Here is a 25,798-nt window from a genome sequence, read left to right as displayed (position 1 = left end):
CGAAAGAGTGGATGTTACAGTAACTTTACTTGAAGCCCTGTGTCAAATTATACGGCAACTCATGCAAAAGAAATTGATCTATGTGTGGCTGGAAACCTTCCACTCGATGCTGGCGCAAATGGAAGATAAATCAAAAGAAATGTACTAAACCGCTATTCGTGTATAAAATGTCCTACAGACGGCAGACAAAAGAGAGGAGAGGAACAAAAAATGCTGCCAAATCAAATAATATCAACCCTGCAAAAGAATATCTCAACAACTGAGAGGACAACCAGCGAAGGCTTTCCGAAGACAAAGTGCTTACGTTGTTGTTGGCCGCAGCAGTGGCTCCATTAGCGCCAGCCCCAACCTCAGATGCACCTTGGCCCCCAGCGCCGTACATCGCCCCCGGGCCAAACTCCGTTCCCGGTAGCCCGTTTTGAGGAGGGGGTGGAGGAGGGAAGGTTGAAAAGGGTGGGGCTACCAAAGCCTCCTGTCCTCCGGTCGAATCCTGAGAGCCCTGCGGGAGGGAGGGAGGGAGGGGGAGGAAAAGAAGAGGCAGAGGCAAATGAAGATGTATTCTCAGTGAGCCTTTTGCAGCGGCTGCAGCATCGTGATGGAGCCAGAATGAGGGGGTTAAAATTCCTACTATCAAATTTCACTCTCTCCTTCAGTCACTCCCTCGCTCCCTGTGTATTACCCCCTCCCCCCGCGCTCTACCTCCATATCTCTGACAGGCATGTGTTTTCAGTCAGCCGACCATGAAATATTTACAGCACACGCATCTATTATTAAGAGTCACAAAATTTGATACACAGTTTGAGATGCTTTTGGGATGGATGGATATTAACACCGTGACACGTTTGCAGCTCCGGCGGCATTGTTGGCTTGTTTTACGAACAGTGAAATACGCTCCGTGTTAAATGTGTGCGAGCGGCGGCTTCTTTGCCTCGGGTCCTTTTTTTTTGTGTGTGTGTGTGTCTGCTGTGGCACATCTGTATCAGCAGCTGGATCATGTATGGATTCTTTATGGCAGCTCTGCCACTCCTCCTGTGTGCCTGGGTACGTGGGGACTCTGTGCTGCTGTGTGCCTCAATCATTTCACACCCTCTAGACAGCACCCCCCCCCCCCCCCCTTAAAGAACTCTTTCCAAGAAAGACGCAAAAAGTAAAAGAGAGACAAAGGAGCATGATGGATGGGAGCGGCAGAGTAAAGCGTTTATTGGGAACTTGGCTGCACCGTTATATGGATAAACTTTACGATTTTAACAAAAAGACTGAACTTTGGAGCAAGCGCAGAGCACCTCGGCCCATTTGGCCCGAACCGCATTATCTGGGCGTGCTTGTGTCTGGTTTTGAGAAGCTCAATTTCCGACGATTTCGGTCAGACTGATGCATTTAGACACATTTTAAAAGTCCGGTCTTGGTCAGTCTAACACAGTTATTTGGGGGTTTTTTCCACTTCACACCACCACTCAGCAGCGAGTTGGGTTTCTCTTTTTCATGTTACACACTGAGGGTCACAGAAAATGATTCACACCATTTTCGGATCAATTATGGCCCTTTGCCCTATATAGCAGCACTCATTTCTATCTGGTTTTGCCTTTGATGTGAGCTCGGCTTGCCAGTGTCCAAAGTAAGATCTTTGTCTCCCACACAGTATCTACTGTGCTAACGTCAGTCAGTAAGAGGTATGCAACAAAAGATCAACAGCTGCATATTGCCATCTAAAGAAAAAGTAGAGGTGTTTGTAAAATAGGGACAAGAATACGCATCAGGTTGGATTTTACTGTAGGTAAAATAAAATAAAAAATAGAATACAAGATGCATGCAGATTTGTCCTTGTTGTCGCTGTGTAGGTTTAAGCTAATGAAGAGAAAACTATTCAGGGCAGCTGATGAATATGTTCTCCTTGTGTTAAAATGCTTCTTCTGTCTGAAGTCTGCAGCCTTTGAACAAGTTCTCTGTTGGCTTGAAATACATGACACTAAAATATATAAAATGTGTTCATCGCACACATTTAAGCATATAAATCATGCAGTCTTATTCTTGTTAGGTCATGTGATGTCACTTGACGTAGTTGGTGACTTCTCGAGGTGTCTTTGTCAGCATGACGACACATTGCAGTGCGTGTGCAGGGCTCAGACCGAGATCTGTTTTTCATGGTAGCCTCCCAGAACTGTAGGGGGAGCCGAAGAGGTAGAGGAAAAAAAAAAGAAGAAGATTCCAGATCGTCTGTGTTGCCTGGACCTTACCCAGTTTCAACAAAGTGCTTTTTAATGCGTGTCCCGGTGGTGGCTGTGTACTGCGGGGACACACTCATTGCTTTGTCTCATGTGACTGCAATAATCTCTTACATTCTCCGAAAAGCCACGTTTAAACACCTTTTCATTTTTTGGAATGTGTCAACATAACAAAAGATGTACACGAAGCTGGCTGAAACAGTTTTTATCTCCATTTACCTTTGCAAAAGAGTTCCAAGAATCCTCTCAAACCAGTAGTAGGGAGGGGGAACATGGAGATATTAAGGCAAAGAGACAATTAACGGGGCTGCACTACCGGATTGGATGAAAATAATATAATATAATAACTAATCCACTGTCATCGATGCTGGTGTGAAGTCAAACTAATTCTCAAACTCAAAAGATGCCAGCGATTTTTTTCTGCGTGCGTATTAAATCATACCAGCTGACGTCAACGTCAAAATGGTCTATAATATACATTGTATGTGTATATGTGTCGTGTATAAAAATATAATTTCCGGTCCATACTCGCACATGCCTAAAACACACCATTAACCACTGGTTTGGCCCCTGCTATGGGCTGGTCTCTGGGCTGGGTGACGCCTGGAGACACACTGTCTCCACACAGCCTTTTTAATTAGACGGAGTAACTAAGATGCCGCAAAGCAAATAGGCTCCCTCGCGCTCTCTCTAATCCTATAGCCTAGCCTGACAGCTCACTGTTCTTTGCGCTGATGGCCGCGCTCACTGTAAGCAGGCAGCTGAGCCTAAAAGGCTCAACTGCAGCACAGATAGCTTCTGGGGTCTGAGTCCCACAGATAGGAGAAGGCAGAGGAGAAGGCTGCATAATCCAACAAAGAAAAAAAAAAAAGGAGGGGGGGGGGGGTGTTGGAGGAATCTGGGAAACTCATAAGCTGCCACTGTGGCAAGCCTGAATCTAAAAGAAATGTGTGAGAGCCGATTGTGGTTTGCTTCAACTATGGTCTCGTCACCTGGTGATAAATGAGGGACCATCAAAAGCTGGTTCAAAGAGATAATACACCAATAAAAAAAATCATTGGTTTGGGTTTAGTCTTCTATGTGCACTTGTTAAGACACGCGGGCTCGTAAACATGCAGTAGCCTGCATTAAGCCACTGAAAGGTGTGTCCTATAAGCACATCCCATCTGAGTCAAACTGCACGCAGTCAAAGTGTTGCGCAGAGGGAAAGAAGACAGAGTGAATGAAATATAGAGTGACAAATGGAAAAGGAGGTCAAGGCTGAACACGAGTACACAGAGAGCACTGAGAGAACTGAGCTTTTCCATGAAAACAGATGCTACATTTTAACCGCCGAAGATCTGGCGTTGATCCGGGACTCATTTAGGACACCGGAGGAGCAGCTGAAGCCCGAATTTACAACTTTGTTTATTTTGCCTTTCAATCTTTCTGGCTGAATAAACAAAGCCTGAACCAAACCGTGGCATTACACAATTCTCCCACACAATTAGTCATGCAAACAAAGCTCCGAAGGTGTTTGTTACATTGAGGCTCGTGTCACAGACGGTGGAAGGGAATAAAAAGGATTAAATTGATACACTAATCAACACGGAGACGGACGAAAACAGTCAGCGGATTTAGATCTAAACAGAAGGCTGTGCACGCCGAAGCCAGTGCCGGCATTCCTGACCTGCTGACTAAGGAGCAGCACTCCCCTACATGGCAACATCATGTACTCGAAGGAAGAGGGGGTGAAGGGGAAAAAAAGAAATGATGGAAAAATAAGAGGGGGGCACAGAAGGAGGGAGAAGGAACTATAGGAAATAATGAGACACTGTTTTGAGTTAAATCTGGTTTCAGGACTAGCTTTCCACACTTTGACACAGGGAGATGGGATTCAGACAGACGGGGATTCGTTCATATGAAAAAGATCTTTAAAAAAAAAGCAACCCGAGCGGCAAATCAAGTGAGATGTTATTTCTTTAGCGACTCAATATTACAAATAAAAGGAACCACCTTGTGTCTGACATTGGTCGGCGTTCTCGACTCTTGCATGCGTACAAACAAACAGCAGCTGGGTTACCTGTGACACCATATGTTTCCCCATACACAGAGAGGGTGAGGGGGGGAGGAGAGGCCTTTTCACGGCAAGCCTTTCAAGTCTGTGATCCGACTCCAGCCTCTAACCACCCGAGTGAAGCGCACGCCGGCCGCAGGGACGCTGAATCGACAGCCACGTGGTGATGCTACTAAAGTCATCAATCACTCACATTCATGACAACTGGTCTCTGGAACTATCTGCTATCTGAAAAGTTGCCCAGCCGGAGACAGAAATGCGCTACTGTACTTACAGATTCCTCTCCTTCAAATCCATGTCTTTTCCTGTGGTTCCAGTAAGTACTGCTTGCGTTTACCCCCCCAACCCCCACCCCCTCTACCCTTTCCCCCCCTCTTCATCCTCGCCTGCCAAGCTTGATGAAAGCCAGAGGGCGCCCCCACCCTTTTTTTTTTTCTTTTAAAACCACCAGCACTCACCCTTCAAGTCAGTCAAACCTCCTGTGCACTGTGATGTCCATCAGAGCACAGGCCGCAGCCCATCTCCTTATATGGCTGCATCTGTGCTGAGGCTCCTGCTTCTCCTTCCTGAGTCTGGGCCAATCAGAAATAGCCATTGTTTAGCCACAGCTATGGTTCACTCTGCTTTGCCAGCTCTTCCCAGAGTTTACACTTGTATGTGCACAAGTGCAAGCACTGCAGCCCCGTTGCTGTTACTGCAGCGTCCGCCCGGAGGCCGGCTTCTATAGGCGCCAACACATCGACCCGGGACTCTAACGCACTTACTGTTGCGCTGGGAATAACACCCATCATACACAAATCCGCTGACAGCTCTGCAACTTCCCACGTCTGGTTTAAAAGTGCAACTACAAAAAAAATAAATAAATATACAAATAAAACGCTGTCCGTCAGAGTGGACAGCTTTGTGGCCCCGCTGAGATCTGCGACAGGCAGCCTCTCGGTTATTGACAGCTCTGATCATCGTCACCATCACTATCATTATCATAATCACACAAGCGGTCCTTTCTTCAACTCACTCACTTAAGGCACTGTGATCTAAAACACACAAAAAAACAAATCCAATAAGGAAACACTAAATCTCCATAGCAACCTGGATGATGTTTTTCATGGTTTCATCTGAAAGGGAGCCAGCTGTTGGTAGTTTTTTTCTGTCTGACAAAACGGGACATATGAAGGGCTTGTCTTGGCCTGCGGGACACCAAATTCAACATTTATTCAACATCTTCTGAGGCGCTAATTAACTAAGTTATCTAAATAATCCCTCGTCCACAACAACAACAATAACGTTATCCGAGACAAAAGCATGTGAGCGTCCACTCTGCCGAGCGACAGCATTCTGGAGACAATGACACACGAGCAGGTGTGGCCCCAAATCAATTCTGATGACCTGCTGGGAGCTGCACGGGGGAAACTCAAAAGAGAAACAGAAGGGATAGGACCTCTTCAGGATCTCTTTTGAGAACCATTTCCGTGCACGTTTCTGCCCGAGTCAACATCAGCTCGACGGCATCCTGGACACTGTAAAAGTGGACTGCGAGTCGCAGGTCATTTGTCGCCTCTTTCTAATTTAAATCGGGGGCAGGCTCCAGCTGGAAGCTCCACAGCGGACACCACATGAGCACGCTGTACTTTGGCAGGTCCTACAGTATTGTTGAATTGGAACACCTTTAACGACATGTTGCACTTATCGTTCAAAAGGAACACTGAAGCTGGATCAGACTCTAAGCTGGGAGGATTGTAAGGGAGTGTGGCTGTTTGTCTCTGTGGTAATTCACTAAAACACTACTTCCTATGTTACGTTAGGATTATGGAGTCCCTTACAAGGTGACGCTGAGCACCTGTTAAGTTGAATTAATACTGTTCATAATCCTGACTGGAAGACTACAGAATTACCTCCAATGACAAAAAGAAAGGCCTAAAATGATAACTTGTCTCCTCCTCAGCCTGATTTCCTCTTCAGACATGATTAGACTTAAATTATTTAAAAAAAATAAAAATCATAATTGTTATTTCAAGACATCATTCAAGCTCACTTCTCATCGCCGGCTAACATTTACAATCGGGGAATTGAAATGACTGAATATGTCCAAATGGAACCAGTGAAAACAGTTGAATGTTTTAAAATGTACTGTCGGCTCTGCTGCTCCCAGCAGTCAAAGAAAATAAGTCGATTGCAGATTCTGATTAGAGGCTGGGAAGATGGGTCGTTTGTAGCAGGCCGTCGGGAGGAATTTTCAACATGAAAAAAAAAGCCGGCAGCGCCGAGTTGCTGCTGCAGTGTGAGCCGAGGCACGGCGTTCCTCTGCTATTTGCCATGCAGGAGCAGGTAACCTAGGAGATACGGGAGTGCATACACTTAGGGCTCTGCTGCACCACATCTGTGTTTCACATAGCCCGCAATCTGCCTCTCTATGCGTATTTATGTGCACCGTGAGGTGACATGTGGAGTGCTTTCACACCTCTGCATACAGCCTCAAAGCCTCAGGCAATGGCGGTTAGAGCAACATTAGTGTCGGACAATATCACCGTGGCTTCATGGGCAGTGGGAAAGCAGTTAACCCTGAGGTGGAGTACTCTCACGTAGTGCATTAGGCCACCAACACTGAGGACTCTGGGCTTTATGTTCGTGTTGTATTGTATTCATTTTAACTCCTATAGGGCAATGACTAAAACTAGTTAAGCAACTGCCTGATTAAACTCCATTTGTTTGAACCGTACGCTGACATCGACAGAACTGTACACAGATTCCTGTCAGTTTGAGGCTGCGCCGGTTACGAGTGCGGCAAACGTCATCTAAAACCAATAACAATGGTCAACGTGGAAACCCTGAGAATCTCTTTCTCTGACAACCAAAAAGGAGAACACTAGCGGTCCGGTCATGGGGCCAAGCAGCCTGCCTGTCCACCTCCACTGAGACGGGATCTGCCATGTCCCGTGACTCCATCCAGAGTGGAACATAACTAGCTGTTGCTAATTAAATCACTCTAATGCACTCAAACATGCAGCACAGTCGGAAAATATTGGAGAAATGTATTTATTCTATCTTTATACGTCAGCAAAAAGCAGCCGAGACCAAAATCTGACACATTTTTATTCTTTTTTTTAGTTGTACTCGAGAAACGCAGTTTCATGGCTTTCACCGACGACCATATTCTTAAAAGAGGGGCTCAGACGCTTATCTGAGGCCAGCATCGAGGCGACCTGCCGTTTGATATCTGCAGACAGCCCGGCCGGTTAGCTTTTAGCTTTTGCTAGCCAGCAGGCAGAGGCAGAGTCAGCTGAGTCTTTGGGGGGGAACGGAGCACAGGGAGGTCCCCCCCCCCCCCCCCCCTTTTCTTTTTCGGTCGGTCAAAGCAAACACGCACGCAGCGACACACCAAGCGCGTCTTTGATCTGAAACTTTTTGATCCCGAAAATGGCCACTTGCAACACCTGCGAGGGGAACACGGCACATTTCGACCGGCTGGAAATGAGGGGGAAAAAAATGGGAGTATTCGGTGACGTTTGTGAAGAAAAACTTTACCAAATTTCATTTAAAAAAAAGGCACAAATGTGTTTAAGGTATGTAGTTCCCTTCCTTTATTTTCATTGCGTAGCACACAGGTTTTCACTTCCAAATTACAAACACAGCACTTGGCTGATGCACTTTGAGACGACTACGTAAAAGGTTTTGAAGCTAATTAAAAAAGAAAAAAAAAAAGAAAAAAAAAAACTTTACATCAGTTTATTACGGATATAGAAAGAAAACCAGAAGGAATGCGTGAATCTAAAAAGTCTCCTGGCGGGAGCTTGGTTTTGGTGAATTCTAAATATTCAGCTGCAGACAGTATCAGCAGAGTTGACCATAAAATGGTGACTGTTGTGAAATTTAATGCCACACTTGCAGTTATGTCAACAATCTGGGTTACTCTCATCCGCTGTATTCTATAGAGACGTGTCACCCAAAATAGAGAGCAGGGCCATAAATTTTACAGAGGAACGACAGGAGTGTCACCTTCACAGTGCATTCACACACAGAACTACCCCTCTACCCTTACCCTCACACCCTCCTCGCTAATAAAATGCCATCCTCCATTTGGCATCATTCTCTTTGAGGGCAAACAATGTGTTCAGCTTAGAGATGATTGTGCTCGCAGAGGGAGGAACATGGAGGGGCGGAGGACGGGCAATTAAAAGGAAAACAGGAGAAACAAACGTGGCACGGAGAAAACGAGAGAAAAAGACAACTCGTGCCGCAAATGGACATTTAACGATGATGATCCTTTAGAGGTCCAGAGGAAAGCAAACTCTGAACAGAATATCAGCCCCGCATAATCACATGAGCACAAAGGCACAGCAGAGTTCAGTCCAAATGATCAGAAGCGCGTCAAACTGCATGTGGGCGTGCAGTCAGCAGGTGTTTGTACAATAACAACATGCGCATTCTAACTTTAACCCAACTCCACAACAGAGAGAGGACCTGTAGCTTCTCAACCGTGATGTCTCCGCTCAAACCAACAGCTGCTGGAGTAAATAGGATGCACCACCAAACCGCAGCAGCTACCGTTAGCGCTCAAAGTATTCCCGTTTCTTTTACGGCTATACAATAAAAGCTGTGTGGCAGAAGTAGCCCAGAAGTGGTGTGCGTTTGTGTGCACGTTGCCCAGAAACAACTGCGCCTTGGCACCTGTCTCCCTCAATCCAGTTGACGGATGAAGTTTAAACTGCACGGACAGCTTGGATGACAACGTTGATTCGCTTGACAAAACCTCTGCCTTCACCCCCCCCCCCCCCCCCCGTGCACATGACACGACGTGACAAACGCATACGTATGAAATATTACGCGACACTGTGTGCAGTCAGCATGGAGGGGGTGGGGGTCTCACAAATGGAAATGTGCATGTCAAGACAAGCTGCAGCAGTTGCTACCTCGTCTTTGTGCGCATTCTCTGCCATCTCCCCCAATTTCAAACACCCGCCCTTAGGCCCAAAGCAACCCAAGACCAGAGAGCAGGACATGCTAGAACAGAGCCAGAGAGCAGCTCTCATCCTGGGGCTGTCTCTCAGCTAAAGTAGCACAGACACGCCCACCATATGCTAAGAGCACAGAACATCAACTGCATTACAATCTATGGAGTTAAGTATCTGCATGTGACGAGCTGTTTTTATGCTGCAAACCAAGTGTAAACACCCGCTTTCTTACGGTCCACCGTCTCTGCCCCGGTGACAACAACGAAATGGAACATATCTAAGAAAAAAAATACAATCACAGATAATTGGATACACGTTGTTAAAAAAAAAAAAAAAAAAGTGGAAGGAGCAGAGCTGCAGGGACAAGCCCTGCTGTTGGTCTGAAACTCTGCCAACTATCTGACAAAGGCCTCACCTGGGCCAAGACACCGCAAAGCAGAGCAGGCTACACCATAAACAGCTCACCAATTACTGCTGCCTGAAAGCCAAACCAAACTAATGAAAAAGAAACAAAATGGGATTTTTTTTCCTCTCTCCCCCAGTTCTGCATCGTTACGCTCGACACGTGCACCCGGTAGTTTATCAAAAGAAGCTCTGCCCGAAAAGGGAACTTACCGGAAGCATAGCTGGGTAGTACAGCCCTATCATTGTCTGATCTAGAGGAACAACTGCTGACCAGCTCTCCGGTATCCCGCTCCTTCTCCCCTCTCCTTCCCTCTGTGTCTCTCGTTCTCCTCCTATTCCTCCTCCCCTGTGCCTGTGCTCTAGGACCATGAGCTGACGATGGCTTCAGTCCACGTCTGTCTCACACGTTCAAATTCTCCCTCGTTCACTCCCCCTTCCCTTTGCCGGCGTCCCTTCTTCTACTCCTCCAGCACGCAAGCCTCGTCTGCCTGTCACTCCCGAGCCCGTCTCTGCGGCCCGGCCGCTCTGATCCCCCTTGGGCCTTTTCTGTCTCTCTCTCTCCTCCTGCCAGCCCGGGTCTCTTCTCTTTGCTCTGCGTCTGTCATTCACACGCTCACGTTACGCGTCCCGCTGCTCTCCCTGCTTCCTCTTGTTCCCGCCCCTCTTTTAAAACTTTCCCTCCCTTTCAGGCTCAATCCCTCCTATCCATCAAAGCATCCATCCTTCCATGTAGCCATCTAACCCTGTGTCTCTGGATGGAGTCAGAAAGCTGTTGTTGCTGTCTCCTCAAGCCCCTGGAGAGAGACAAGAAACGGGAAAGGAAGAAGATGCTGTCTTCTATCCACACACTGGCTGCCTGAGAGTACAGAACACGAAAGCGACCCCCACTGCATTGCAGCTTTTTTTGATGATTTATTTATTGCGTGGCAGCCTGTCAGCTCCAAAAAAGCAGTGGTAGGTAGGCCAGCCGGTAGACAGCTAGGTAGCTAGCTGCGTGGGAAGGCTCCTAGATCACCATCTCTCTGCTGCAGCTGTCTTCATCAGACTGATGGAAGGATCTTATAACTGAGGGAGAGCCAGCCCCAGCTCCAGCACCTACAGCTCAACCTGAACATGAATCTGGATTTCGCTGCATTGCGCCTGTTTCCTCTGGCTCAGTTCCGTCACTTTCCAACACTGCATTGTTAGGAGGCGCTTAATTTGCAGAGATGAGAGTGCAGTTCCTTGCACTGCATTTTCATATGGGAGGGACTGAACTCTGCGGAAAAAAAGCCCTGATGCCAAGCATTCAGACATCTGCTGAGTCTGGCGAGAACTGGGTCCAAAGGGATGGAGGGATGGAGGGAGGGAAAGATAAGTGGGGCTGGAGGGGGAGAAGGCAAACGAGAGGAGCTGGACTAGAATGGAATGGGGGGGGGAGGGACAGAGGGGCAGTGGATGCGAGCGGCAGATAACGGGATAGGGAGATAAATGGATAAAGGACCGGGTGGAAAAAAAAGAGCCAGGGATGACAGGATTAGGGCTGTAAGTGAGGAGGATGAGAGGATGAATAGAGGGATGATCTCAGGATTAACTACACAGACTGAACTGAGCGATAAACACATGCAGTCGCACACAAATACATGCATATAATGTACACACAGATGTGCTTTGATTGCATTCATGCTGATGCACCTTGGCTGGCAAACACGTGCATGGACTCAACCAAAGCTCCATCCAACAGTCACCAGCTCATTTCAGAAAAGGCCGCATTCTCCAAGCACAGCAGCGAACAACAATCCATAACCCCAGCTGGACTTTTCCACAGTAACATTTTCAAGAGAATTAAAGTAGCTTGTGTGATGGCTACCGCCTGCTGTGAGACTCCTGCTAAATAAATGACAGAAAATGCAGCCTCTACGACTGCCTGCACGGGTCTGTATGTGTGCTGCTAACCCCGATCGTTTCTGTGATCTAAACAGCAGAAGACTGACATGTACGACCCCGCGAGACAGAGTAGCCACGGACTCACCCACCGACTTACACACACAGTGCAGCAAGCAGGGACCCACAGGAGCCTGTCATCGTTTAACGCACTCATATTGACACAGGCAGACCTACAGGCAGCTCAAACAAGCATAAATAATATACGACAGGAGCGTTACCAAGACAAATGTACTGCGGCGACCAACGAGCCAATCTTGCTAAGCTAGGCTTGGCTAACTCCATTTGCATGATAACCAGCAGCCAATATGCTGGAGAGACCTAATGTGTGTGCACAGGGCAGAATATATTAGCAGGAATGACTTTGGAATCGTTTATAAAAACAAATTCTGGAGTGTATGTCTGGCTCTGCATTTAACAGGTGACTCGAGGAGTTCAGATACACTGCAGATCAGTCGCTTTCTCAGCCCAAGTGCTTGTCTTGCAAGCAGATGAACCCAGGCAGGTGAGAGGGATTCAGGCCTGTATGATTTTTTGCCCTGAAGGCAAGCCATCTTAAATAGCTTGTTCCTGCGTCTATTCCACCACGGCTCCCTCTCTCTTCCTCGTCTTCCTTTAATCTCCACTCTTTTTTCCCCCTCCCTTCCGTCAAGCGAGCATCCAACCAAAAATAGCTCAATACTGGTCACAAGGGACGGGAAACGGGTTTAAATAAAATCAACTTTAAACCTTTAAGCTAAATTCTTGCAGCGCCTCTCCCTCACACTCTGCCAGAGCTGAATTCCCAAGAAAGGAGATGCCAGGAGGAGAGCGGGAGCAAAGAGTCAAGCAGAGTATATGAGGGGAAAATGAAATGCATGAGAGAGATGAGGTCTGAGAGCATCTCCCATCTTGTGATGAGGGGAGGGAGGCTGGGGGGCGCACAGGCTTGCAGATCAACACTCCCCTCCTGTGGCACTGTCAGAGAGCTGCACATCCCAAACACAGAGCAGAGACACGCGCATGCATACCAAGACAAAGACACACTCACTCAAAAAAATAAATAAAAAATGCACACGCACATCCACACACACTGGGCCTGAGCTGGTTTGAGCCGCTCAGTTTGCTCTGCTGCTTGGAAGGAGATAACAAAATAGTCAGCTACCCCGCCGCTGCGCCGCACACATAAAGCACTCGTTACAGAGAGCAATATGCATGGAGAGACACTTAGCACCAGAGAAACGGAGAAAAAGAGAGAGGGATAAAGAGTGAGGAAGTGTGAAAGGATATGAACTCGTCCCCTGCATGCGGCGCTCGCACAGCTTAGCTAAAAGCAGGTGATAGCATAATTTCACTCCAATTTCTGAGGATCAAGTCTTTGAAAGAGAAGCTTAGTCACAACCGGCTCCTCTTCCAGAGACATCATTTATGAGCTAGCAGCGCTGTGGGAAAAGAACATCATAGCTGGCAACATGTAAATATAGTAGTCCAATGCTACTGGAGTAAAGAGACAACAACCCTCGGATCAGCAGGACAAGAAAAAATAGTCCACTACTAAAAGAAAAGAAAAAAATAGATGCATATATATTTTATGATTTTTTTTTTCTTTCCTGCGATTGATTTCAATTTGAACACGTTTGCCATCCCATCAGCAAACAGCCCTCGATTATCTGTACCTGAAAGCCCGTTTCAGCTCATACGCTCCTTCAGAGCAGCCAGATGCAGGACTACTAACATCTGTCAAGGCTTCTCAGCCACATTATTGTTTTTGATTCATTGCGACGGAGATTTGCAAGCCAACGCTAATCTTACCTGACTGTGAGGTGGGTATCCATGGAAACCGGGGTTTAAAGGCTCATTGTTCTGCAAGAGACAACAGGAGGGATGAGAGCAGTGTAAGTGGATGTGCTTTTGAAAAGGAGCTGAGGTGGCACGATGGCTCAAAACTTGTACATTTCAAATGAAATGTGCTCAAATACATATCAAAATCAGATTTGACTTAATCATTTAAAACAGGTGGACCACACACACACACACACACACATACAACAGTCTGTGTGGATGCCATGACTGGTGACCCATAACTGCAGCTTCCCAAACTTTCATCCGGCCGCACTAACCAATCAGAATCCACTTGCAGTAGCAGCCCCTGTCCCCGATCAACCCCGCTGAAACCACTGTTGTGGTTAATTGCTCTGTAATTACTTTTAATTAGATTATTTCTGTCTCCCTCACCCTTTTCTTTGCAACCATTATTTTCTTCTGTGTCACTTTTGGCCCGGCGAGAGGAGCCATTGTTTGTGGCATCGTTAGGTGAGGAGGAGGAGGAGAAAGAACAAAGTCGGTGAGGGAGGGGGAGCCGGAGGAGGACTGGAATAATGGGCAAAGTTAACTAAACGATGATATTTTGACAGCAGCGATGACTCCGGCACAGTCTAGCCTGCTGGCTTGCCTCGCAGAGAAAACATGACCGCCTGGTGAGATTCATGCCTCTGCTCTCGATAAGGAGCTGAAGCATGAGTCTCACTAAGCAAGAAGGGGGAAGGGAGGAGGAAGAGAAGGTTGAGGGTTAGGAGGGGGGGGTTCTGAAGGGGTAACAGAAAGAAATATATGTCTGCACATTACTACGCCTTGGAGGAGGGTGTGAGTTTGTGGTCTTTCGAACTGCTGATGTTCTAATTACATTTCATCAGGGAATTTTTCAAATTTGCTTCGCCTCCATTCAACGAGCAGCTTTAGTGTGGGCTGTGCAACACTCCAGCAACGAGAAAGGCAGATTTGGCTTCAGAAGAGTGTCAGCGGAGTTAACCTCGTAGCCCTGACCTCGAGCTGTGTGCTGTGGGAATCACTTCCTAATAGCATTCATCCAGCCGATCAAGGGCAAGTGTTACACTGAGAGCAGCATTGATGGCAAATTGACACAGAGTTTGGATAAACAGACAGACAAAGAGCCGTTAATCCAAAAGCACTTGCTTGTGTAGTTCGAGTCTTTGTGAGAATGAGGTTTGGAGATGGGCAAAGAGACCAAACACTGATGTGGTCACCATGTATGGACCAATGAAGAAAAGGGAAAGGAGTGTCTAGACAGCAAGGGCTAGAGGAAAGCCAGGACGGGATGGGGGGGGTGTAAAAAAAGAAAAATATTTAAAAAGGAAAGAAGTAAAGAATAGGAAATAGAAGCTATTCTATTTTTTGTTTAGATGCACAAGCTTTAAACTTTGACTCTGGCTGTGTGTGTGTGTCCAGACTCTGGCCCCGTCCTCCATTTCCCCGTCTCAAACAGCCGTTTCTTTGTCCGCTCTCCCCACTTCCTGTTTCATCTGGAACCAATTTCCCCCTCGTGCCTCATCCCCAGGGGGAACGCTCTCCTTGGTGCGCCGCATTTACACGGGAACGGACAGACTTATATTGAGCAGCAGGCTGACTGGAGGAAGCTGCTGGTGCTCAACGCACAGCACAGATGGAAATGCAGCATAAAGGGGGGGGGGGCTGCTCTCTTTCAACTGGAAAGAGATGCATGTTGAGCGTCCCCAACACTGCAGCGCATTTCAAACAGGACTTACCTCGTGGTGGATTCAGTGCATCAAAAACTAGAGACTTTTATTACAATGGGATTCATAATAACGTTGAGAATTTGGGTTTCTCGCAATCAAAGTGAGGGTGTAGTCACTGCACTAGCAAGGACAAGTGGGATGAAAAGTGGAACGCCAGCTAAATCTACACCAAAATTATCCCAGACCATCAAATTGTAGAGTCACTGTTGGTTCTATGGAGTGGAAAGAAGAAAGAGGAGGAGTTTACAGAGAGGAGCACAAGATGGGAGAGAGGGGGGGGTGTTAAGCAACATCTGGAATCAATCTGTCTGCAGGAGAAGAGGGAGGGAGCTGGATGGTGAGATGGGGGGAGGACAGACAAGAAAGAAAGAAGGAAAGAAGAAAAGGAAAAAACTAGATGAAAATGAGAGCAGACACACACACACACACACACACAGGAGGAGGAGAAGGAATGTGGGTAAGAATACGGCCAAAGCAAAGAAAGGGGAGAGAAATAAAAAAGAAAACATTTGCAAAATGGAGACAATGAGTCATAAGAGAAGAATGCCATGTGATTTATATTTTCTTAGAGGGTGGGGGAAGGGATCGGGGGTCTGAACTTGATCCCTGGTTTTTAAAGGCTCTCTAAAACAGCCACACAAAAGCACAGATGCACACGTATGCGCACTCCTTTTTCCATACGGCAACGCTTTTCAGCATTTTAAACGTCTGCACATGTTAAAAAAAGAAAAGAAAAAAGAAAAGAAAAGCATTTACGTCTGCTGCACGGTTTTTAAATGAAGGAACAGTGTGTGCTGCATCAAAGTTCTGTTTTCAGGCTGCCCTTCTCTAAGTTTCCATGAAGTTAATGGCATATAGTCTGAGCAGAGAGGAGCCTTTGAAGGCGCCGGCTGGTGGACTGTGAGGCTTTAGGCTGCGCTGGCGGCGCTCAGCAAAAGCACCGAAAACAAGTCACACACTTATCTGCCCCCCCCCCTTTCACTCCAAGGAGGGCAAAACTAAAAGGGCGTCGCTCTTGTTTATTTTCTCCCTCTCCAACTTGCTATTTTAGGAGAAGGAAAAGAGTTGGGGAGTTACTGGAGCAAACAGGAGTCCGGGAAGAAAAAAAAGTAGCAGCAGTGGTAAGGGAAGGCAAAATGACATGAGGTCAACAGATGGTGAGAGGGGTGGAGGCAGAAGGAGGAGGGGAGAGGGGGTAATTAGGCAGGCTGCTGCAGGCATCCAGTGGTCTCTAACAGAACAGCCTGAGGAAGGGATCTGTGGGGTCTGATTACCAAACACTGGATATGAACACAAATCCCACCTGCTGCCGCCAACAATTCATTAAGCAGAAAAATGAAATCCTAAAGCTCTCCAACACATTACAGTGACATATTGCAGCTTTGCCAAAGTCTTATCAAGAGGGCAGGGCCATCAGGATTCATTCATTCATACTTCTCACCCTTTTCTCTTGCTAAACGTTTGAACCGCCCTCTTTTTTGGATATTATTAGCACCACAGTGCTGGGACTCTGTTCATCTTCACCGAAGAACCTTACTTTTCCTCTTTTTTCCCCCCTTTAAACAGTGATGATGGATGCTGCTCCGTGGATCTTGGGAAGCGCTTACAAACAGGACTCGTGATACTAAATCATAAACATCTGGGAAAGGAGACAAACACTGAGCTCACGGTGTTTTCCGTAACCCCGCCCCCCAGCTCTTCGTGTAAGCAGTTCTTTGCCCTCGTCCAGCAGAGAGGTTGTGAGGCCGGGGTCTAACTAGACAGCATAGGTGTGAGTGTACTGTGAGATCAACACAGCACCATAACCATTTATACCAGCGCTAAAAGCGCACTGGACGGCAATCTTCATCCTAAACAGTAGGTGTCGCCGATGAGAAAATGACACCATTACCCTACCTATAAATAAATGTCAACAACTGTAAGAAGTCGAGACGGGCAAACACAAATTTAGTGTAATTTTCAGCTAAAACGCGATTAACCATACTAACCATAATAATAGAACAGTACACACAAAGCTTTAGGAAAAGGAGCTATTCTCTCACGCCGTAATCTGTAAGCTTTCGGTGAAAGTTTAAAGTTCAGTGAATAGGGCGGTGGACCCGTTGATGGCCTTTTAAATGAGTAATATTCACGCCTTTGTAGTTTTGAGGATTATTACTATTAAGAGGTTTTTTGTTTCTCATTTGGGTTCCAACCAAAATCCGCCCAGTGGGCGACTGTCGGAACATGGTTGCTTGAATATCAGCAGTTAAACTCCTGATAATAAATGTCCGGTGCCAGTAAATTTCCACTCGGGTGTTATTAACCCACAGCAGAGGATAAGGGGGCGCGATGAAAGGAAGTCACTCAAAGATCGGTAGACGATGCCGAATAGTGGAAAGCAGCAAATGCACGGACCGGATGCCACGAGGTAGGATGGAGGAGCTCGGATTACAACACACAAAGTGAGGCCGACTTCTCTCTCTGGTGAGGACTCTAACCCTCGGCTGCATATTTACAGAGCAAATAAATATTTGCTGCTGTATCGGGACGAAAACGGAGGAGAGAGGGCTTTTACAAGCCGGCCAGAGCCACATCCGAGACATGGAATCCACAAAGAATATACTGGATTTCAATCATTCTTTGCAGGCGACTCTGCCAACTCCATGAAGTCAATCTGCGACAGCAAACTGAAGATAAATCATTACGGCTGAGGTGCCAGACACAGTGACAACATCTACGGCACAAACCTCCCATGAGGGAGAGGGAATAAACGCAACAGATCTACTGGAAGAAGGCCGATGACGGAGAGCGAAGTGATTGATGTGCTGTCCTCCATAAGGCAGCGCAAAGCTAATGGATGAAGCAGGAAATGACAAATGCACTCGACAGAACAACTAATGCTGCAACTGTGCTCCCACGTGGATCCGCACACAAATGGTTGCTCTGCTTTGTAGTCCATTTAGAGTCGCTTTAAAGGTTGCCTGTGCAGCAAATCTGCAATAAGCCGTTTTGTATTTCTTTGTTTCTTCTTTATCCGGTTTTTCAGCACATGCTCAATGGTAGGTAACAAGCTCATCCAGCCACCCGGGGATGGAAAAAAAAAACCTTTGCACCTTTAAAAACATATAGCATACAGGGAAGGACTCCAAAAACCTGAATAAACTAGACTCTTCCAGCACTGAAAGATTATGCCTTAAGGCGGCACCTTTTTCAGACCTTGATAAATAAGATCTACCCACAGAGCAGCGACCCAATGCTTGTTTGTTTGTTTTTTATTTCACTTAATGCGTTTTCTGAGAGAGCAGGAGCCTCACACACATCTGATATGAACTAGGCGCAGCTATTCTTTATTTCACTTATAGATGACCCTCTCTATTTACACGCTGGACTCCTAATAACGGGTCCCTCCTCATACATGTGGACAGATCCCTGCAGGCACTTAAGCTCGGGCTGCACCGTCTTCTGAAAAACTCGAGCACCCTGCTGCTGGAAAATGTCCAGTTTGTGAGTCGACAAACCAAAGGTTAGTTTTCTCTCTGCCTTAACCTAAAATTAAACCCCAGAATATGAGAAAATACACAAAGAAAACGCACAGCATTCGGCTCCTTTTGAGGTGGCTGAAACAGTCACTAAGCCGAATGCAAACAACAGAAGCACCGAACCCATCCATGCAATAAGTCACTTTTTCCCCCTTAATCTGCTTTAGCTCGTATCCCCAATATTAACCATAAACCTGTAAGAGTGACATTTAATGATAACTAAAGTGTGCACTTTAAAGCTTGATGCAAACTGAAATGTTTGGCTGATTATTTAACAGCGTTTTAAAAAAGCTCCGATAATCACAAAGTTACTCGGTGCAGATCGTTTCTTTTGCTCCATAAATCACATCAACATGCTCCGCGGGCCGCTTCATTGTTTTCCGTCAGATCTAATTATTTCAGGTTGGGAAGACAGAGCCTCTGGTGCGCCATGGATATGGATTATGTTACAACGCCAAACAAATAAAAGCTTAAAATCTAAAAATAAAAAAAAAATGAAAACGCTACAGTTACATTTTTGCAGGATTTCGTGCTCGAATGGATTTTCAGCAGAATACCTATTTGATGCGTCAGATTTGTCGAGTTGCCAAACACCAAAACACAGATTCTAACTGCCCTCTCTCGCTCTCTCCAACAGCCACTTAACACACACACAAACACACACTGTGTCCGTATAGCCTGCTGCCTCTCACTCGCGGTGCTGACTTCTTCTCATCGTTTGCCTCATTTGCCTCAGTTTTACAGGAGTTTAAAAAGGCGGCAGCCTTCGTGATCGCTTTTAGTGGATAAAGAAAACGGCAACCGGGCTATTTGGAAGCGTTTTGGAGCTCGGTAAATTACCACAAAATGAAAAAAAGCCAGAGGAACGGGCAAAACCAAGCAGAGCTCTGCTCACAGCACAACATAACGTGTGATGAACTTTAGGCTCAGTGACACTTGAGCACCACCGAAACATTTGTAGACACGACCCAGATAACCACTGCGAATCCCATCCTAACATAGTAAAAATTACAGTTGGGATACTTTGTCAGGGTTCTAAGATGCCAGCATTGTGACACTTGGCACTCATTCTCAGAGAGGGCCAATGGCAGACCTTAAAAAGGCCAACTCGTCACACACAAACTCAGGTACATATCATGAGTGAAATGCATTGCTACGCATTGCTCATGACGTTCAGCGCTGTTATGACCATCCTGCGGCAATGCATCGCAGATGACCCCATGTAAGGGAAACACTGAATTGACATTTGGCTCCGTGTGTGTGGGTGGAGATGGGAGCACATGTGACAGTTTGGGGGCAGCCTTGGGGAGCAGACATGTGGGGCAGGGGAAGGGGGGGGCTGTGACACCCATAAAGGGAGAGTTAACATGCAAGTGGCATGTTAAAGGAGCCGAGTCCAGTGTCCATTAACACGTGAGCGAGCGCAACGGAAGAGAAGGAAGAAAAAAAGAAAAAGAAAAAATGAGCGAGAGCTCAAATCTGTGCCCTTTTTTCCCCGTGCGAACGTTTCTTTACGCTTTGGCAGCGCAACCGTTTGCACTCGTGGCGACAAAGCGCGGCGAAGCGAGCTGAAAGGAGACAGAGAAGGAGAGATAGCGAGGCCGCGAGTTGAGCAACTCTGTCTGGAGAATTTTTAGCTTATCGGTGCCGGTTCAAAAGTCAAGGGTGACTCTGCTGTGCTGCGGCTCAAAGTTTAACGGCAATCATTAAACAGCAGCAGGGAGCCTAATGCAAGGCCCCGGCACTGCGTTCGGCCTTCTTTAAGACATTAACACAGCCTGGCCCACACCACCTGCTCCTGCCTCACACCACCCCCCCTCTGTGGAGATTTCTTCTTTACAAGCTGCTTACTTTTGACCGGATAATGATTTAACATTGACCTGCCGATTCAATTAATCTGTTATTATAAGAAATGTAATAAAGAGAAAAAAAGCAATAAAAAAATAAATATCACATTGATTTCTTTCTTTGTGTCTTAAATCAAATGATATTCATTTCCCAATCCTGTGCAGACAGTTCTTTTCACTCTCTTATACGGGTGCTGTCGTCCTGTTATGCAAGAGTTTGAGGGTGTGTGTGTGTGTGTAACAAGTTAAGAGCATTCATGACTTTTTTTGTTGCACCTAAAACTTCAGCTTTTAGTTACAATTTCCACCATGTTTTCCTGTTCCTTTCCCCACCACCAGCTCCTCAGCAGGCGGCTCCACGGAAAGTGGAAGGTACCCTCTGCCATGGCTGTGTCAGCCACATGTGCTGCTCAGGCAACAGCTGGATGCCAGAGAGAAAGAACATCCTTTATGACGGGGAACTTCTTTTTTTCTTAACGTTATTCTTAGACTTGCTGGTTAAACAAATGAGAACGACGTGGCAGTGAAATGCAAACTGTGAAAGAGTTTTTCTCTCCGAGGCCCATCGAGGAGGAGAGCGAAGTGACTGGGGGGCGAAAGCATCAAAGCCTGCGATTCAATGGCAGAGTAAAAAGAAAGAAAAAAAAGAAAAGCCCTCATTTCAAATCAGACACTTTCATACTTTTTCTGATATCGTAAAAACCTCATTTTACAATCCCCCAACGCTGAGGTTTCTTAACTGCACGCCATTCATTTTGATGACCTCATTTACCCGTTAATTGTCCACTTTCTTAGAAAGCTATGAAGCCTCTTGAATTATTTCCATAGAATTTCCATCTCATTATTCAGCAAATCTTTTCCCCAAAAACAGCAAAAAATGGAGGTGACCTCATTTCACTGGAATTACAGACAGGTGAAGACTCTAAGATGTGACTAATTGAAGGTATTTTGAAGAGAAATCCAAGAGAATGCGATTTTGTACACTTAAAATCAAAAGCTTTCATTGTTTGTTTTTTTTAATGCAATTTACCTTCAGAACCCAAAAGAAATCCATACAGACCTGCACAGAGTTCATTTATTCTTGTGTTTTTTTTAGGGCTCAAGGCCCAGGAGCAGCCAATATGACCGAACAGATCTCTCTTTGAGCTCTTCAGCAGACAAAAGTCAGATCCCCATTTGTTCAAGCGATGCTAAATCTAATGATCAGGCTACTGCTCGCCATGAACATTGTGAAACTGAAACTGCTCACTGCTGGTAATAACCTTCATATCAACCACTCCTTTGCCCGCTCCCTCTCCCTTTGCCTTAGCCCTTTATAGCGATCAGTCTGGTTAATGCCTCCCTCCGAATGAGCTTTGATCTCGTTAGCGCAACACAAAGCCTCTTTACTGCCAACGATAGGACAAATCGGCTCTCTGAATCAGACGGAGCGACACGCAGAGAGAGTTGGAAACTGTTCTCCCGCTGCATCCGAGTGGACCACAGCATTGCCTCAAGGGGATGCATGAATACTGCCAAGGGGTGGGGGTGGGGGGGCCAAAGAGGGATGAGACATGACAAAGAAGAGGGGAGAAACAAACATGAGAGAACACACGTGCGGAGCTTGAAAAACAAAGAGATAATGCACAGATCTGAGTGACGGGAGATGGGCTGAGAAGTGGAGAAACAATCAAAGATGGCAGGAGAGAAAAGGCATAGCTGAAAGGGAAAGCGTGGGCTGGGCTGGGGTGGGGGTTCACTGAAAGCCTGCAAACCAGGAGTCAATTAACAATCTGGAAATATGCCTGGGGAGGGCAGGAGGGAGACAAATCAGAGGACACACGAAGGGGGGGGGGGGGCTGTGTGAGGCAGAACGGGGGGAGGAGAGCACGAGCAACAAAGAGAGGAGGCTGCACTCTCATTTATTATTACAGTGTTGATTTACAGTGAGTCTGGAAGGTCAGCAGTCTGCTGGCTCTGTCTCTCAGTGGGAATCCTGCAGTAATTGTTTGGGGCATTTTGGCCACAGAAGCAACACCACAACTCGCCGGCTCCTCGGCTCTTATGCCTGAACTGCCAGCATAACCCCTCAATGTCATTTTCTCTTTTATTCATTCCCAGCATATACTGCTACTGAACCACTCATTTTAATTCAGACCATACCCCCCCTGCTTATCCCTTCCCCAACAACTGCAATCCCCCTCATCCATCACTTTCCCCCTCATCCCTCATCATGTTCCCTGATGGATGCAAGCTATCAATCCGAGTCTCTTTTCCTCTCCTGCAATCCACTGGCGCATCATGGCCATTTAAACCACTCTCTTTCCCCTTTCTTTATTCTGCACCCCAAACCTTTAATCCACTTCACCTTCTCTTCCAGTGTCTCCATCTACTCTCCTCGTACTCGACAATCAATACGACCGATAGGCAGGGCAAATACCCTCCCCACACCACGCCGCCGTCACCTGCACATCATCTTTACTACCGTAACCTTTTCCCCCCCGATCATCAGTAACAACCTCCGTGAAACTCACTGAGCTTCACAGCACCACCATCAGTCTTTGCAGCGGGTCAGCTGCACTCCCAATTACAGTTTTTTTTTTTACCAATTTCTCCAGATTCAATTACAAGCAGGTGACCTCGAGTGACGTTTGCCTGCCCTTTGGCTTTTCTCAGCGCCGTTTCCCTGGATCGAAACACCAGACGTCAGCTAAAACTGTTCTCCTTGTACCACCGGATCAGAGGCACTTCAAAAGCATATGTGTGTAGGTGTAAGAACCGTGCGTGGCATGGTGCGTTTGAGGGCCACGGAGGAATAAATAGCAACAGATCCACGGAGAACAAGCAAGAGAGGTGCATCCTGTGACGAGGCAGCCCTCTGGTTTACTGTAAGAGTACATTAGACCAGAGACGCAGGAGCGGTCGCCGGTGCTCTGCTGTTTCAGCTGTCGAGTCATGAAAGCAGGGAAGACCCACGTTAAGGAGGGCCCCCTGAGCCCCCTTTGCTCCTTCAGCCTCCAGCAAAAGGCTCTGTTCTTTGTCTTTCACTGTGGTGACCCCTCCCCCAATCCCCGTCTGCCTCTCTCCTTTAACACCTAGCCACAATGAGGAGGGGGCATTAATGGCACATGCCATGTGCATCAGGATACGTGGTGACTAGCTACAAATTACCAGCACGGTTTGTAGCGAAATCTGTCCAAGAGACTGAAAAACACAGGAAACCTCGCCACATGTGACAAAGCACGGGCTCCCTTCGTGTGAGACAGGCATGATGAACGGCTCTGATCTTTGCTGTGGTGCTGACTGTCATAGCAATGGAGCCTGGATCATATTACCTTTGTCTGGGTTGGTCGCTGAGCAGCTCCACCAGCACAGCTACAGCATTTCAACACGGCACGCTCTGCTGTTGTATTATTCAGAAATCTCTCATTTTGCTGTAATTACAGGCTTTTCTTTTTGTTCCAAAACCGGCAGGACTATGCTGTCGATGGGAGAGGGGGAGGTGGGGGGGTGGGGGGGCTGTCAAAACATCACTCCTTGGTGATGCTTAGGAACAAATGTTTATCACTGAGGAGAAAGGAGGCAGATGATAATGCAAAGACAAAGCTGAAGAGGGAAAGGGAAAAGGAGGAAAATGACACAGATGTTGACGGATGGATTAGTTCGTGTTTACATTGCGTTCATACCTGTCCAATGTCACCAACCACACTCCCGGTCCCGTCTATCCTTGGTCTTTTGCATTCCGCCCCGGCCAAGTCCGTGAGAGCAGCGGCAGTCTGAGCGTCGGGCTCCGGGTCTCCGCGCTTCATTCCCCGCACAGCCGCTGGACCCCCGGCCGAGCTCGCATGGGCTCCGGCGGCTGCTGCATCAATGTCCCTTTCGCGGTCCATTATTCCCCGATTAACGGGTAACATTAGGGATGCAACGTCGGTCGACATTAACATTGGACGGCAGACAGTCAGAAGTCAAAAGTCTGTGGTTTTTTTCCGCCCCTTTTGTCTTTTCCTGATTTCTTCAGAGCTTGATAGTCACGGCGGACTTGGCTTTTCCACAAGACGCGTAGACGGGTAATATCGAACAGATTTTCATCAATGTGGGAAAGCTCGCACTGTTTATTGTCTTAACTTGACGTTGGCTATGCGAGACAGAACATCATGACGATGCCAGGATCCAGCATAAAGAGCAACAAAAGAGCAGATTTTTCCCCCCCTTTGAAAAAAGTAAAACGACGCTGAGCAGTGACCTATTTTCATAAAGATCACACGTCCGACTCTCGGATGCCTGACAAGCTAATTAGCTAGCTAACATTAGCTAGCTTGCTAGCATTACATTCCGCTAGCTCTCTTTATAAATGTGGCTCGGAGAGCACACTCTCGCTGCCAAGAATAGAAAATGTTGGAAATTAGCTGAGCGTAATACTACTCCTTCAGCGCGGCCAGCCAGTCCTTCTCTCTTCTCGCCGCCGTGTGTGTTATCGCATTAAAGTCCTCCGTGGTTCCTACCAGCCTTCCCCTTGAATTCGCTCCCTTCTTGTCCGTTCCCTCGCCGTGGTCTGCTATGGATGAGTCTTGGCGTGCCGACCTGGCGACCGACGAACACGATTTCCTCTGGTCTCAGTCCCAACTCGTAGTGTGGAGGGAGTCGCGCTGCGCTGATCTGCAGTCAGATTTCACGATGGAGACCGGGAATAGCGAGAGGAGACCGTGAGGGGGAGTGGACTGGTCTGAGGTCCGCGTTTTCTTGGTCTCCTTCGCCTTCTTTTTTTTTCTTCTCCCAAACCCCCTCCCCTCACCAACACCACCTTCTTACAGCTCCCTCCTCCTCTATCCTCACTTATTTAAAAAATCAGTCGAATTCATGCGAAGATGCTTGCCCCACTGTTTCACTGTTCATAGACCTGCCAGAACCCCCCCCCCCCCCCCCCTTACACGCAAAATCGCAAACATATGAAAATATGAGATATGAAAAAAAAAATGGGGGAAAAAGACTGACCATAGCGGCAAGAGACCACGTTTGACTTTAAGACACTACAGGGGATTTGGAAATAGCCGCAAACACATGTTAAAGCTCGTAGAGAGAGGAGTGATTTATCATCCAGTCTGCCGCATTTACTCACAGTAGTCAACGGTTTGCACATTTTTGAATATTCGTTACATTTATATCCGTCCATACATGTTTAAATTTGCCAATAAAAATATATGGAAATTTCTGTGTATTTTCTTGTGCGTGCAAGTTTTAAGCAAAAAAACAAACAAACAAAAAAACCTAAAAGAAAATGACATCAAAAGAGCCCCACGCTCGTCCCTACTGTTTGAAATTCATTTGAGGGAGTGATACACAGTACAGTCATGGGTTTGTTTTTG

General features: G+C 46.9%; 1 protein-coding gene across 6 annotated transcripts in view; it reads right to left on the bottom strand.

Annotated features, from left to right (window-relative positions):
- The window catches only part of LOC140272621 (RNA binding protein fox-1 homolog 2-like), a 46,140-nt gene extending 20,934 nt beyond the window's left edge, over positions 1–25,206 (bottom strand). For 2 of the 6 annotated variants that reach the window (XR_011907958.1, XM_072368006.1), the window contains exons 1-3: positions 24,122–25,206; positions 13,347–13,397; positions 305–499 (exon numbers count right to left, since the gene is read on the bottom strand). Coding sequence is in view for 5 of the 6 variants with exons in the window: in XM_072368006.1 (XP_072224107.1) it covers positions 305–499; positions 13,347–13,397; positions 24,122–24,379 (504 nt within the window). In the remaining variant the exon portion in view is untranslated. Of the gene's footprint in view, positions 1–304; positions 500–9,842; positions 10,892–13,346; positions 13,398–24,121 lie in introns of those variants that run through there. The other 4 variants (XM_072368007.1, XM_072368005.1, XM_072368008.1 and 1 more) reach the window with 4 other exon arrangements.
- Positions 25,207–25,798: the final 592 nt, after the last annotated feature.

This window comes from Leuresthes tenuis, unplaced genomic scaffold, assembly GCF_036924035.1.
Source record: "Leuresthes tenuis unplaced genomic scaffold, fLeuTen1.0.hap1 SCAF_17, whole genome shotgun sequence".
Lineage (NCBI taxonomy): Eukaryota > Metazoa > Chordata > Actinopteri > Atheriniformes > Atherinopsidae > Leuresthes > Leuresthes tenuis.
This window is presented reverse-complemented; position numbering and strand designations above follow the sequence as displayed.